At 45.1% G+C, this 14,957-nt stretch overlaps 1 protein-coding gene across 5 annotated transcripts in view; it reads right to left on the bottom strand.

The window, feature by feature from the left end:
* Positions 1-14,957, bottom strand: part of ADCK1 (aarF domain containing kinase 1) — a 148,730-nt gene that overhangs the window by 45,165 nt on the left and 88,608 nt on the right. For all 5 annotated transcript variants that reach the window (XM_064292806.1, XM_003408565.4, XM_023546427.2 and 2 more), the window contains 2 exons: positions 13,388-13,546; positions 920-1,078 (listed from right to left, as the gene is read on the bottom strand). In XM_064292806.1, coding sequence (XP_064148876.1) covers positions 920-1,078; positions 13,388-13,546 — 318 coding nt within the window. The remainder of the gene's footprint in view (positions 1-919; positions 1,079-13,387; positions 13,547-14,957) is intronic.

Below are 14,957 nucleotides of genomic sequence, written 5' to 3'. Positions count from 1 at the left end.
CACCACTTCATAATAACTAACAAGCTGCACGCCTTCCAATGCCCACTTCCACAAGCAAGCTTCAAGGTAAATGCCACAGGTATTGTAGTATTATGTATTTCTTAACCATCTAACACGTAGAAAACTGTGTTAGCATGTTTATTAGGTTCCTACCCCCCCACCCCGTTTTTTTTTTTTTTCTTTTGGAGTCCCTGGGTGGTGCGAATGCTTAACAGTCTCAGCTGCTAACCAAAAGGCTGGAAGTTCGAGTCCACCCAGAGGCACCTTCAAAGATCTCTGGTGATCTACTCCAAAAAATCAGCCATGGAAAATCTTAAACAGAGCACAGTTCTACTCTGACACACATGGGGTCATCATAAGTTGGAGCTGACTTGACCACAACTGGTTGGTTATTCTTTTTTAATGTATCACCAATGGAAGTTTTCGAGTGCTGCGCCTCTAACTCCATTTTTCCAAAAAGCCCTGGGGTTTCTGTTGTGTGACTTTTCATAGCATGGTGATTTTTAGGAACACGTATGTCATGTACAGCGGAACGAGCGTGTATGAAATCAGCTGCTCTGATATAGACAAAGTGTGTAGAACAGTACCAGGAGCACAGTAAGCATCAGCTATCACTACCATCAACAGCATCATCATCCTATGCTTCATGGAAGCGGAGACAGTGGCTTATGGCCCTCGGATAAGTGTCTTCCAGTTTGTCAATACACATCTGCTTGACTGATAGACCAACAATCACATCCAGTGTTTCTTTGTAGCTTTGCCTTGGACGGCTCTGATATACAGCACAAATGACAAATCGTTTGTCCTTGGAAAGATGTTCCCACCCATGTTCTGACGGGGGGACGCTTGGGCAGGGACCAGTCTTCCCCCAGTGCTCTCCTACCACATCATCATGCCCCCATTGCCCTGCCCCTCCTACCTTTAAGAAGTCAAAGTGCTTGAGCATTTGGGCCACTTTCTCGGCATTCCTTCCTTCGTTGAGGAAATCCAGCTCCAAAGGCAGATTCTTCTTGGCTTCATCCACCAGCCACATAAACTCAAACTCTGGAAACAGCTGCTTCACAGCCAGGACAAGCACCTAAAATCCACCAAGTCCCCCTGTCAGTCAACGCATTTTTTAAAATTATTATTTCATAAGCTTGTTGTTAGGTGCCATCGAGTCAGTTCCAACCCAGAGTGACCGTATGTACAACAGAATGAAACACTGCCCAGTCCTGCACCACCCTCAGAATTGTTGCTATGTTTGAGCCCACTGTTGCAGCCACTGTGTCATTCCATCTTGTTGAGGGTCTTCCTCTTTTTCACTGATCCTCTACTTACCAACATAAGCATTTTTTTTCCTATGCTTTTTGTATGTCTGAAATATTTCACTAGAAAAAAATTAAATTCGGTAAGAAAAGCCTGGCAAAGACAAGAGAAAAAGAGTTTGACCATTTGGATACAAAGCTTGGATTTTTGGTAATTTGATCCCACTGTGGCTTTGGAGCCCTGGTGGCACGTTGGTTAAGCACTCGGCTGCTAACAAAAAGTTTGGTGGTTTCAAACCACCAGCTGCTCTGTGGGAGAAAGATGTGGTAGTCTGCTTCTGTAATGACAGCCTTGGAAACCCTCTGGGGGCAGTTCTACTCTGACTTACACAGCCACTATGAGTTGGAATCGGCTCGATGACAATGGGTTTGGTTTTTGTTTCTGGTCGATTCTGGAGTGATGATATGATTAAAAAAAAAAGATGGTTTTAAAAGACTTACCTGGCATTTCAAGTCTCGGTTTAATGATCCGAAATTAAACGTCACTAGCAGAGAACAAGACACCAGTGACATCTGCAGGGCATACCACACCTCTCTCTGCATGCCGGGACTCAGTTCTGAGGCTGCCCCATCACTGCACTAGAGAAGGTCTCACAAACTCACAGATGAAGGCTCTGTAGTGGATGAGCCAGGGTGATGCCAGGCAGTAGGGAGATGTTCCAACATTCCAGGAAGGAAATTCTCCTGCTCTCCTATATGCCCTCCTGGGTACACTACAGGTGTTCCAAGTCGGGCCTGGGGAGAAGCATGAACGTATCTTCCCAGTAATTCTTGGTATCAAATATAGTCTGAGTTCTCCAGGAACATCCATCTCCACCCTTGCTACTATGCCAGTTGGGAATAGCAAGAATTAAAGAACTGTGGACCTCTTTACCAAAAGACCTTCCTCATTCAATCCATCCAAAAGGACTTACTGAGCCCCAGCGATGAGCCTTGGCTTATACTCCCTTTTGCTACTAACCTAAAGGTTGGCGGTTTGAACCCACTCAGTGATACCACTGAAGAAAGGTCTGCTATCTGCTTCTGTAAAGATCATAGCCCATAAAGCTCTAAGGAACAGTTCCGTTCTGTAACACATGGGGCTGCCATGAGTCAGAGTTGGCTCAATGGCAATGTGTCATGGATTGAATGATGTCCTCCCAAAATATCTGCCAACTTGGCTAGGTCATGATTCCCAGTATTGCATGATTGTCTACCATTTTGTCATCTGACGTGATTTCTCTATGTGTTCTAACTCTTATTACTATGATGTAATGAGATGGATTAGTGGCAGTTATATTGATGAGATCTACTAGATAATGTCTTAAGCCAATTTCTTTTGAGATATAAAGAGAGATGCAAGCAGAGAGACATGGGGACCTCATTCCACCAAAAGGCAATACCAGGAGTAGAGTACGTCCTTTGCACCTGAGGTTCCTGTGCAGAGAAGCTCCTAGGCCAAGGGAAAATTGATGACACAGACATTCCTCCAGAGCTGACAGAGAGAGAAAGCCTTCCCCTAGAGCTGACACCCTGAGTTTGGACTTGTAGCCTACTATACTATGAGAGAATAAATTCCTCTTTGTTAAAGCCATCCACTTGTGGTATTAATGTTACAGCAGCACTAGATGACCAAGACACAATGGGTTTGGATTTTTGTTTTATATGTCATAAGGAGTCCCTGGGTGGTGCAAATGGTTAAGTGCTTGGCTACTAACCAAAAGGTTGGTGGTTCAAATCTACCCAGAGGCACCTCGAAAGAAGGGCCTGGCAATCTAATTCTGAAAGATCACCAAACCTGTTGCTGTCAAGTCGATTCTAACTCGTAGCGACCCTGAAGGACAGAGTAGAACTGCCAGTAGGGTTTCCAAGGAGCAAGTGGTGAATTCCAACTGCTGACCTTTTGGTTAGCAGCTGAGCTCTTAACCACTACACCACCAGGGCACCTGTTGAAAGATCACACCCATTGGAAAAAAAGGAGAAAAACCCTAAGGTTTTTAGTTTCTACTCCAACACACATGGGGTCTCTATGAGTCAGAATCTACCCAAGGGCAACTGGTTTGGCTTTTTCTGTTTTATGATGTTATGCCCAACACTGTGCTAAACTCCCCCCCTCCAAAAAAACCCAAATCCACCACCATCGAGTCAATTCCGACTCATAGTGACCCTACAGGACAGGGTAGAACTGCCCCCATAGAGTTTCCAAGGAGTGCCTGGTGGATTCGAACCACTGGCCTTTTGGTTAGCAGCCATATCTCTTAACCACTAGGCCACCAAGGTTTCACAACACCGTTAGGCACTGCGAAATACACAAGAAATCACTCTAAAGCAAGACCACTAGGCACCTGTGGCTTTGTTTTAAGCCCTACGTCCTAGGGGATGTACCAGACGCCGTTCTAAAAGGATCATGGCACAGGGTTATTATACTCAATTTCTATCGAAACCCTTCTTAATTACATTAGGCTACAGTCTAATTTCTTTTAAGTCTTGTCCACTCTTTCATGGGCTAGACCTGTGACCTTATGCTAATCGATTTAGTTTATGCTTTGTTTCTGTTCGTGTCACATGAAACTGGAAGACGGAGGCAGTGACCGAGAGGCCTGGCCGCATCAGTCAGACCCTGGCCCCTGGACGCGGCAGCCTCCAGACATCTGCATCACACCACCGTGCCCTCAGATGGCCCTAGGCTGCCACAAAAGGGGAGGCACAGCTGGCACATAGGAAACAGAAACAATTCACTAAGGCCTGGGCTGAGGGCACACAAGCCATCTGAGGTACCTGAATTCCCCTCTGGGCTTTGAGTTCAGGCAAGCAAAGCTCCCCAGTGCTCTGCTCCAGTCCAAATTCCAAGGGGCCTCGCCCAGGAGGGAGGGGTAAGAGAAGGAGCCACAATGAGGTTTTCTCATTTGTTCAATCAGTATTTATTGATTATCTTCTAAGTAAAGGAGCCCTGGTGGTGCAACAGTTAAGTGCTTGGCTGCTAACCAAAATATTGGTAGTTCAAAGCCACCCATTGCCTCTGTGGGAGAAAGACCTGGCAATCTGCTCCCGTAAAGATTACAGCCAAGAAAGCCCTACAGGCCAGTTCTACTGTGTCACATGGGGACACTATGAGTCAGAATCAACTCGATGGCACCCAACGACACAAGTCTTTTAGGCATTCACCCTGGGCCAGATGTGGGTATACATGTCGCTTTAGTAGTGGGCTCTACACTTTGGGGAGGAAACTTCTGGCCAAACAATAATTCCTCATCATTTATTGTATGATCATTTTTCATTGTGAAAATTTTAATTATCAGTAATACCAAAACAGCACTGAAAGTCACTGCAAAGATTTTCCCGTTACTAATCAACTACATAATTAGTCATTATTAGCACTATTGGTTATTAACATCTAATGTCATTAATGGTAAGAGCAGTCATAGATTTTATCGGTTAATATTAATTGCTAATAACTAATTAGTAAAGTAATTCACAGCCCAAAATAGCTGACAGTACTCATAAAGCTGGGGTGATGAAGAAGTTTAGAAACCAAGAATGGTGATGGCTATACTACACTGGGACTGTGATCAATGTCACTGGATGGTACACCTGAAAAATTAAAACAAACAAATGAGCAAAACTGGTTTTTAAAGCACTCTGTGGGGAGGAGAATCCACCCTCAGTTACTTTTAAAACGAGAGGGCCTGCTGGAAAGGAAGTCAGAGTTCTTAGCTTTACAGGTGGTCACATCCCCTTTGAAAACTTGATGCCAGCTATGAAGCCCAGAAAATGAACATACACAACTTTGCACATAATTTGGGGGATTCACTAACTCCTTAAAACTCACTGGGTGGGTAGTTCTGGGCAGAGGAGAGTAAAAAAAACACCCTACTCCGTTCCACCTTCTGCTTTCATTCAATTTCCCTTCTTAAGCGCCTGCGCTAAGCAGATTCATTTAGCTTTTGCTTTTTGACAACACGTGCAATCAACTAAAATAAAACAGGTGTTGTTATCAATTTGACTTTTTAGTTTTTCTTCCAAAATGTATTTTCTCCATAAAATTCTTTCAACAGCCAATGTTTTCACCAATGCCTAGCACAAACTCAACACTCGGCAGATGTTTACTGAATACTCACATGAGTGAATAAGTGAATAAATGAATGAATAAATGAATATTTAAAGTGGTTTGTCCCCTCCCCTGAGATAATTATACACTCACAGTCACATTATCCAAATGGACTGAGTTTTTCTGTTTCTGAAGTTTTGGTGGGGACAGGGATTACCTCTAAATTTTTCCCACCAGTTTCAAAATGCATAAGAATTCTCTACTTGATCTGAAACTTTATGACTCCATCAAGGTATTTTCAACAATTAATAATTCCTTCAAGATAAAATATTGAGACTGTTTTCCTATCAGGGTCATTGGTTCACAGGAGGAAAAATCAATTATTGGCCACACAGAAATATAATACAAAAATGAAGAACCACATAAAAGCTTGAAAACTAGTAATTACTGTTTGTAATAGGAAAAAAAACTGAAATTATCATTATTTTGTACCTACCGCACACCTAGAAAGGAGCCCTGGTGGTGCAATGATTCCATACTCAGCTGCTAACCAAAAGGCTGGCAGTTCAAACCCACCCAGCGGCTCCATGGGAAAAAAGAACTGGCGACCTGCTCCCATAAAGATTACAGCCTAGGAAACCCTATGGGGCAGCTCTACTTTGTCACAAGGAGTTGCTATGAGTTGGAATCAACTTGACAGCAAGCAACAACAACACATGCCTGGCATTATGCCACAAGGCACTTTACATACCTCATCTTGCCCATTTTACAGAGAAGGAAACTGGAGTTTTAAGAGGTTAAAGCGCCTCTCAAGGTCACAAGAGGGGCCCTGGTAGCACAGTCGTTTAGCGGTCAGCTGCTAACCAAAAGGTGCACAGTCCAAATCTATCAGCCGCTTCCTGGAAACCCTATGGGGCAGTTCTACTTTGTCCTATAGGGCCACTATGAGTCGGAATCGACTTGAAGGCAACTGATTCTGGTAAGATCACAAACTATGTACACCATCAAATGCAGGATTTGGACCCAGGTTTTTCTTGCTTCTTTCTTTATGCAGACTTGCCTCACGCAATACGACACAGGTCAATACAATAGGAAGCTCGAGATAAGGCATAGAAAGAGCTCTGTAAACTGTAAAATGCAACTGAAACATGAGTCACTGTTATCAAGTTATTATATATTATAAAAGAAATAATGTTCCACGGAAAAGCAGCTCACTAAATAGAATGCCTGCACCAATCCAAACTGGTAAAAATGGATGTTTGACAAGGATCAAAAATCAATTCAGAGTGATGTAAATAGCTTACCATTCATGGGGTTTATCTTTGTTCTGATAAGTTATAAAAGTGCACACTTTTTAGAAAACAGAATTATAGGCTGAAGGGAAGTTTCCATGGGATGGCCTACGTCTCGGGATTTTTTTTTTTCAGTACATTAAAAAAAATAAATTCAGCTGTTGGATTCTGTGCTAACAAAAACATTACCTAGCCACCCACTGTTCAATCAACACATTTAGAAAAGAAACAAGATGACAGACAGCATGCCCTGGAAATGCTATTCAAAAAAAGTCAAAAACATGATTTGTCAGGGTTCTTTATTTTTAGAGACCCTTGGGATGGGCCTGATGAGATGAAGAGATGGATTAGATTCTCTGGGGAGAGAGGCCCACCCCAATGTAGCGGAATTCCATTTTTAGGGAGGATTAGTATGCTGGGGGCACGGTACTTAGCCACGGGTTAGACTCTGTAGGGGAGTGACAGAGCCCTTGTTCATCATCAGTTTCAGAAAGCTTCAAAGATAAGTGGAAGGGATACTGGGTGGTACTATTGGGACCTGGGGGATATGATCTTACCACAGGCTCACAGACTATCTGAGCCCCGTCCTGCTCTCAAGCAATGGCATGGCAGTGAAATCTGGCCTGCTAAGCTCTCAGCGCCTGTGGGCAGGGAAGAAATGCTACAGAGCCAGCCCACCAGCAGACAGTGGACTCTGCCTCATCAGTTCACCCTTCCTGCTGAATCACTGTTCCCATCTCTGGGCCCAATTAGTCTGGCTCTAGCCAGTCACTCAAATCAATAAGAGTCACTGGCTGTGCATCTAGAAGAAGAGTTGTCCCAACTATTAAAGGACAATATCAGGTGATAATGACAAAGCTTTATTAAAAACACCCTTGGTTGTGCCTTTCTCTTTTGTGCAAAGTCACTGACACCATCAGGTTCAGCTAACACCACTTATCAACGATTTACCTCCATTTCTCTGCCATCCTTCAAGAGTCAATCCTAGAGATAGTCCCCTCCCCCAAGAGGAGTGCCAGGTTCAGGGGAGGCACAAAACACTAGGGTAGAACATGCTATTGGACGCTAACCCAAGAGCCATCACCCTTCTCTTTCCTTGCTAAAAGAACCTCAATTTTGCATGTCCTTCGTGTCTTCCAAGGAAGGAAGGTGAATCACGACTGCTCCAAGGCCAGTCAAGGTGTTCTCATTTCTCTTGCCAAGGGTGATTTAAGCAAGGGCATATATCCTAATTCTGGCCAATAGGAAATGAGGAGAATTCTACTGGGGGGCTCCTGGAGAGACTGTCCCTTTTTTTAAATAAGAAGTCTGAGTGAAGTAACAGGCCTTCTTTAATTTCAGGATGTCACCTACTTGCAATAGTGGGCATTTTCGCAACTGTTTTGGGACCATGAGGGGCACTAGCTCAAGGGACAAGCCAGGAGGCTAACATGGCAGAGTGGAAGATGGAAAGAATGTGGGTCCTTAAAAACCACGATGATAAATGTACCAGAGGAATGTAAGATGTAAGTAAAACAATGTGCAAGGAGAAGGGGCAAATGGAATTCTTCTTTCTTCACGATTTTTCTGCAACCCTAAAACAGCTCTAAAAGATAAAAGTCTATTAAAAGGAAAAAAAAAAAAACCACAATGAGACGCTAATTAGTCAACCTTGAAACAGCCGACCCTACTTCCAGATGTCTTGATATGTAAGATAATATAAGTTATTAGTAGTTACACCACTTTTAGTTGGATTTTCTAATACCTACAGCCAAAGCATCCAAACTGATACAACTGTATCCCCCACCTCCTACTCTCCAAAGACTCACTCCTATAGACCTCTCTCCTTAAAGGAGATAACGTTGTGTGAATTTACAAGCTCACTTCTTAAACTACAAATATCCAGAGGCTAATCCTATCAGCCACTCCCTCCTTAGTATGGATTACTTGAGTCAGGTTGCCTTCCTCTCAAGATCAGGCTGTGATCCACCACAGAGTGGGGTGGGTGTGGGAGGCCAGTGGTGGAGGTTTCTGGGCAGCTGCCGAGAAGCACGAGGGTGCGTAATACCGGCAACTGGCATGAAGAGAAGCTCTAGAAAGCTGTGCAGAAAAGTAGCTTTGCCTCCTTCTGTCTCAAAGTTGCTGGTAGCTAAGGGAACCCTAATGCCCTCTAGAAATCATTCTTCTCCTGACAAGTTATCTGAGCACCTTTCCTAAAACCAAGACACCATTTGTCGTTGTCAGTTGCTACGGAGTGGATTTTGACTCAATGGTGGCCCATGCGCGCAGAGTAGAACTGCTCCACAGGACATTAAAGGCTGTAACCTTTCAGAAGCAGATCACCAGGCCTGCCTTCTGAGGCGCCTCTGAGTGAGTTCAAACCGCCAACCTGTCAGCTAGTAGTCAAGAGCTTAACCATTTGTATCTCCGAAAGACTCTACACGCCATTTAGGCCTGCACCAAACAAATAAGTCATTTCAAATATAAAACAAAATGAGCTTTCCAGATGGACTCTTCTTGATTTTGTAGCAGAGAAAGGTGACCCAGGTATGAATTTTTTTCCCTCCAGAGGCAGAGTCCAGCCAACAGCTGGCACCACCAGCCAGCTAATGCTGATGGTCCATAGGGTAGTGACCTGGGGCCTCCTTCCCAGCTCCTCTCCAGAAGGCTGTGCACACAGGTCTTTGATCTGCCCTGCAATCCCAGGCCCAGTGCACCACAGTCACCACAAGGAGCCTCTCTGTACTCTGCACACAGCCAGCCTTGGCTGTGCTTTCCAAAGAAAAGCATCTGATGCTTATCTCAGGGAGGAAGATGCCAAATCTTTATTACTGCTATTATTGCTATTGACCTTACTGCCATCATTACTTAGGGAGCCAGACAGGCTCTAAGCAGAGAGAAGCAGCAACTGTCCTCCCAGCCCAACTGGGCCCTGATGCCACAGCCAGGCAGAGGCAGGTTCTAGCCTGGCTCAGAGCGGCTGCTGGGTCTCCGGAAACCCAGGGCCACAGCTTCAAGAAGAGGATTGGGTCTGAGACCCCCAGTTCACTCCCAGCCCTGGCCATTCCCTGGCCAAAACATCTCCTCCTGCCACCTACAAGTGCTCTAGAAAAAGCAGGTTCCAACGGGATGCCCAGTGCCACTCGAAAACCCTGCTCCCAACCTCCAGCCAACTCCCTTTTCCATTGCACACAGCAGCTATTCCAAACCTTCACCCACTCCTCGAGCCTCCAACGCCATCTCCTACCCCCTCATTCTCAGCAGATGGTCTTGCCTCCTACTTCACACAGAAAATAGAGGCCACTGGGCTGCTGACTGCTCAGCTGCCCACTTCTCTCCCTTTCCTCCCTCTGCCCCACACACTCATCTGTACCCAGCCTTACCACCTTCCTCTGGTCTCCAAACAAAGGCTGATCAAAGGCTGACGTTCCCACCTTGTGTTCTTAATGCCCAGCCCCTGAGTCTTCTCCTGGACCTCATTCTCCAGTTACTTCTCTCTCCTGACTTCAATCCCTCACTGTCTGCTGCCTTCTTCCCCATCAGCTACAAGCCTGCTCAAGTCTCCCCAGCCCTTAATCCCATGCTCTGCTCTAACCACTACCCTAACTCTACCCCACCATTCAAGTCTAAACATTTGAAAAGAGTATTTGACGTTAACTGTCTCTACTACCTTGGATCTCATTTCTCTTTCACCCTCCTCAGCCCACTGTAGCTGCTCTTCCCAACAACTCTGAAGTGCCAGATCCAAAATACCCTTGTCAATGCTTACCTAATTTGACCTCCCACAGAACAATGTTGAATACTCCTGGCAGATTATATTTTCCAAAATGGTTACAACAGTATGTACCATCCTACATACTCTTCTAGAACCTTACCACTCCCACATTAAGAGGTGCAGTCTATTTCTCCACCCCTGGAACCAAAGAGGGCCCTTGTGATCCTCCAACCAATCTGGCAAAGAAAAAGTAATGCTATGTGACTTCCAAGGCTAGGTCATAAAACTATCATGTACTTTCAGCCTTATTCTCTTGGGATACACACTCTTAGAACCCAGCCACCATGCTGTAAGGATGCCTTAACAGCCATGGAGAGGCCCACACGGAGAAGAACAAAGGCCCTGGCCCACAGCTCCGGCTGAGCCCCCAGCCAACAGCCAGTACCTATTTGCCAGCACGTGAGTGAGCCAGCTTAGAAGTAGACCCTCCAGCCTCCAGTCAAGCCACCCTCGCTGGCACTGCATAAAATGTAGGTAAGTCATCTCTACCAAGCCCTGCCCAAATTGCAGATCCATAAGCAAAATACATGGCTGTTGTTGTTTTAAGTCCTAAGTTTTGAGGTGGTTTGTTGTACAGCAATATATGACTGACACAGCGCTCTCTCTTGCTGAAATTTTTCAATGATGTAGCAACACTGCTCAATCCTGGTTCTCCTCCAATCTCTCTGACTGTGCCTTACTAGTCCCCTTTGTAAGTTTATTCTCCTTGGTTCACTCTCTAAATGATGGTGTTCCTCAAAGTTCTTTCTTGTCCCTTCTTTTTTTTGCTTTACATACATTCTCTAAGTGATCTCAACTACTTCCCCAGCTTCAGCTGCCATGAGTACCCTTGCAATAAACTCCAAATCCATATTTCCAGTCTGAACTCCAGACCAACAGGGATGTCCCTATCCAAAACTACTGACAGTAATACCTGACCCCACAGAGTTGCCCCATCACCCATTTCCCTCTGCCCTAAGATCCATCCCAACCCCCTTGCTTGTACAAGAAACTACATTTCCCAGGCTCCCTTTCTAGCTTGCTTCCAGCTAGGTTCAGCCAACAGGCAGCATTGGTGGCATACTGGGGGACCAGGTAAGGTGAAAAGCCAAGGTATTTAATCTCCCCATCTGCCTCAAATAGCATCTCTGGCAACAGCTGTGTATCCTCTGTGACTCCAACTCCCAGCTGACAGGTCCTATGTTTATGATCCAGTTTCCAATCAGCAACCTTCCTACCAGGTGGCCCCAGCTCCTGGGCTCCAGAGAACCACCTCCCCAATTTGTCCCTCCAACCTTGAGGGTAGCAGTAGCTTCCTCTGTTGGTTATGTCTAGACTGTCTCACCTTTCATTTGGTTTCTTAGCAAGTCTATCCCCTTCAAGCCCAATTCTCTGTTTTAAATTCCCTCTGTCGGAAATATCTATGGAAATTTCTTGTTTCTGATACATATGGTTAAAGGCACCCAACTTAATCATTTAAGCCAGAAATGTTTCAGTCTCCTCTTTCTCATTCATACCAGTCACTGACCCCATCCCATATGAAGCTGGTCACAGATCATTTTGTGTCCTGATAATTCTACCCCTTGGCCCCATCCCTCCACTCCATTCCCATTACACTGCCTTGGTTCACAACATTATTCTTCTCCCAGACCAGTGCATCAGCCCTCAGTGAATCTCCCTGGCTTTGGTCTTTCTGCCTTCCAATACATCCTTCGGACTGCCAACTGATTTCTATTTCTAATGTGCATGTGATCATGATACTACCCTTATTAAAATTCTTAAATGGTTCTCCACCGACTACAGGAGAAAATCAGTTCCAGCTCAGTTCCACAAATACATATTGGACACGGTTCTCCACCTTGGCCTGGAATACAAAGTCCTCTGTGTGCTAGTCCCTGCCTACCTTCCCAGCCTCATCTCCAGCTACTCATCAACTCATACCACTTGAACTAAGTAAAGTTCTCCAAGCAGATCCTGTTCCTCCAAGACTTAGGGCCTTCACACATGCTGGGCTGTCCTTCCCCTACCCGGCTGTCTCATGTGCTCAAGAGGGCACTCAAGCATCACTCCTGGGAAAGCCTGCCATTAGTCCAGGCACAGGGTTCCATCACACTCTGCACCCTTCTCTTTGACAGAGCTCAGGCCCCACACTGCAGCCATCTGTTTACATATCTGCCTTTTCCACTGACCTGGGTGCTCCCTGAGGATGAAGATGGAGCTCATTAACTCTTGTGTCCCCAGCACCCACCTGTTGCATATGCAGGGGAGCCCTTGATGTACGTGTCAAACTTAAAGTGAGCTGAAAGAAGAAAACTGGGAATCCAGAGCAAGGGAAGAGAACAAAGGAAAGGGAGAGAGAGAAGAGGTGGGAGAAGGACATGCTGGCAGGTTAAACAGATTGCTGACCTCCCCCTGGGGAGTGCTAGTTTCAGTCCCAAGCACTGGCCAGTGGCCAGCTCACCATCTTTCTCCCTTGTTCTGAGGCTGGAGCTAGAAAAATCCAGAGCAGTCTCCACTAGGGCTTCTCCCAGAGCCATTTTCAGGCATGTAAGTTTGTTCATTCAAAACAAGTGTCAGATAAGCAAACAGGCAACAAGCACAAAAATTGCTGCATGATCTGTATGTCATTTTTATATTCCTTGGTTGTCCACATGCTCCATTGTGATAACTTAACAAATTAAGATGTAACTTTTCTTCCCTTGAGAAAATCACCTTTGGTTCATCTCATTTCTACAACTTCTGCCTTGAGGTCTCATTGACCCTAGAAGCTGTTCAATGTGTTCTTAGACCACCCACAGACAGCTCCCAAGGACAAATCTGGAAAAGCTGGGCAACCCAGCCACGAGGTCCCTAGGTCACAGAATTGTCATGACACCTCCTTCGTCATGGTCTCAAACTCTCCTCTCCCCGCTCTGCTGCTCAAAGGGGTACACTCCATCCACCAGCCTTGAACCAGCTAACGAAGGCTGCTGGATTCCAGTGAAGTCCAGAATGAGGACAAGGGAAGGACGAAGGGGAAGGCTCTCACCTCCATCAGGAGAATGTCCTTCGAGCTCTGAGCTTGCACCTTGGGGTGCTGGACCTTCACAGCCACTGTCCGCCCATCACGCAGCACCGCCTTGTGTACCTGGGCCAGGGAGGCAGCCCCCAGAGGGGTGTCATCAAAGCTCACGAACAAATCTTGGATCTGTCAAAAGTGGAGAAAGGGCAGAGCAATTGAGAGGATGGCCTAATTCGGTAAGAGGAAGACGGGGCAGAGTCAGCACTTTCCAATGCCGACAGAAAACACATTTTCTGCTTTATGAGTTACGTGTGCCAACCCAGGGCCTTGCCTAGGCCCTTTGCTGCCACAGAGATTCCCACCCAGGCATATGGAGGGGAAAGGAGCAGAAGACACTGTTGGAGGGTTTATCTTCATGTACATGAAGACAAAGAAGTACTGTCTACAATGTTCAGAAATGTACATCATCTGCCCATTTAATTACCTACCACTGTACCTCCTGGGCTCTCACATATCGAGAATCACGAGTAAACAGATCAGTTCCTCAAAAAGTTAAACAAAGAATTACCATATGACCCAGCAATCCCACTCTTAAGGTATATACCCAAGAGAACTGAAAGCAGGTGCTCAAACAAATCCTTGGTACGCAGATATTCACAGCGGCACCGTTCACAATAGCCAAAATGTAGAAAACAACCCAAATGTCCATAACACATGAACAGCTAAACCAACTGTGGCATATACATACAATGGAGTATTATTCAGCCATAAAAAGGAATGAAATACTGATATATGCTACAATGCAGACAAATCTTAAAAACTTTATATTAAGTGCAAGAAGCCAGAGAGAACCAGTTATATATTACATGATTGTATTTGTACGAAATATTCAGAATATATAAACCCAGAGGGACAGAAAATTGGTGGTTGCCAATCTGAGGCTAGGGTTGGAAATAAAAAAAGAAGGGGATGGGAAATGACTGTTTGATGGGTACAGGTCTTTTTTTTTTTTTTTTTTCAGAGTGATGAAAATGTTTGGAACTGGATAGAGGTGGTGGTTACACAATGTTGTGAATGTATTTGCTATGGACTTTTGAATTGTGCCCCAAAAATTATATGCTGAAGTCCTAACCCCTATACCTGTAAATGTGACCCTGTTTGGAAACAGGGGCTTCTGTTTTCTATTTTAATGAGGACATACCAGAGTACTGCAGGTTCTAAATCTATTTGCTTTTGAGTGGTGTCTTATAAAAGAATACATAGTGACACACACACAGGAGGAAGACAGACACCATATGAAGATCCCTCAGTAAGCCAAGGAATGCCAAGGAACGCCCAGGGCTACTGACAAGGAAGGATCCTCCCCTATAGCCGATGTCCTGATTCGGACTTCCAGCCTCCAAAACTGCGAGACAATAAATTCTTCCTCTTTCAAACCCACTCACTTGTGGTATTTGTGTTACAGCAGCACTAGGTAACTAAGACAATTCTAAATGCCACTAAATTTTATACGTCAAAAGGGTTAATTTTATGTTAAGTGAATTTCATCTCAAAAAAAAAATAAAATTAGTAGAATTGGTCCCAGGGAAGCCCAAGA

The sequence above is a fragment of the Loxodonta africana genome, chromosome 10, assembly GCF_030014295.1.
Source record: "Loxodonta africana isolate mLoxAfr1 chromosome 10, mLoxAfr1.hap2, whole genome shotgun sequence".
Classification (NCBI taxonomy): Eukaryota; Metazoa; Chordata; class Mammalia; order Proboscidea; family Elephantidae; genus Loxodonta; species Loxodonta africana.
Note: the sequence above shows the minus strand (reverse complement) of the source record. Positions and strands in the feature narration are given on the sequence as shown.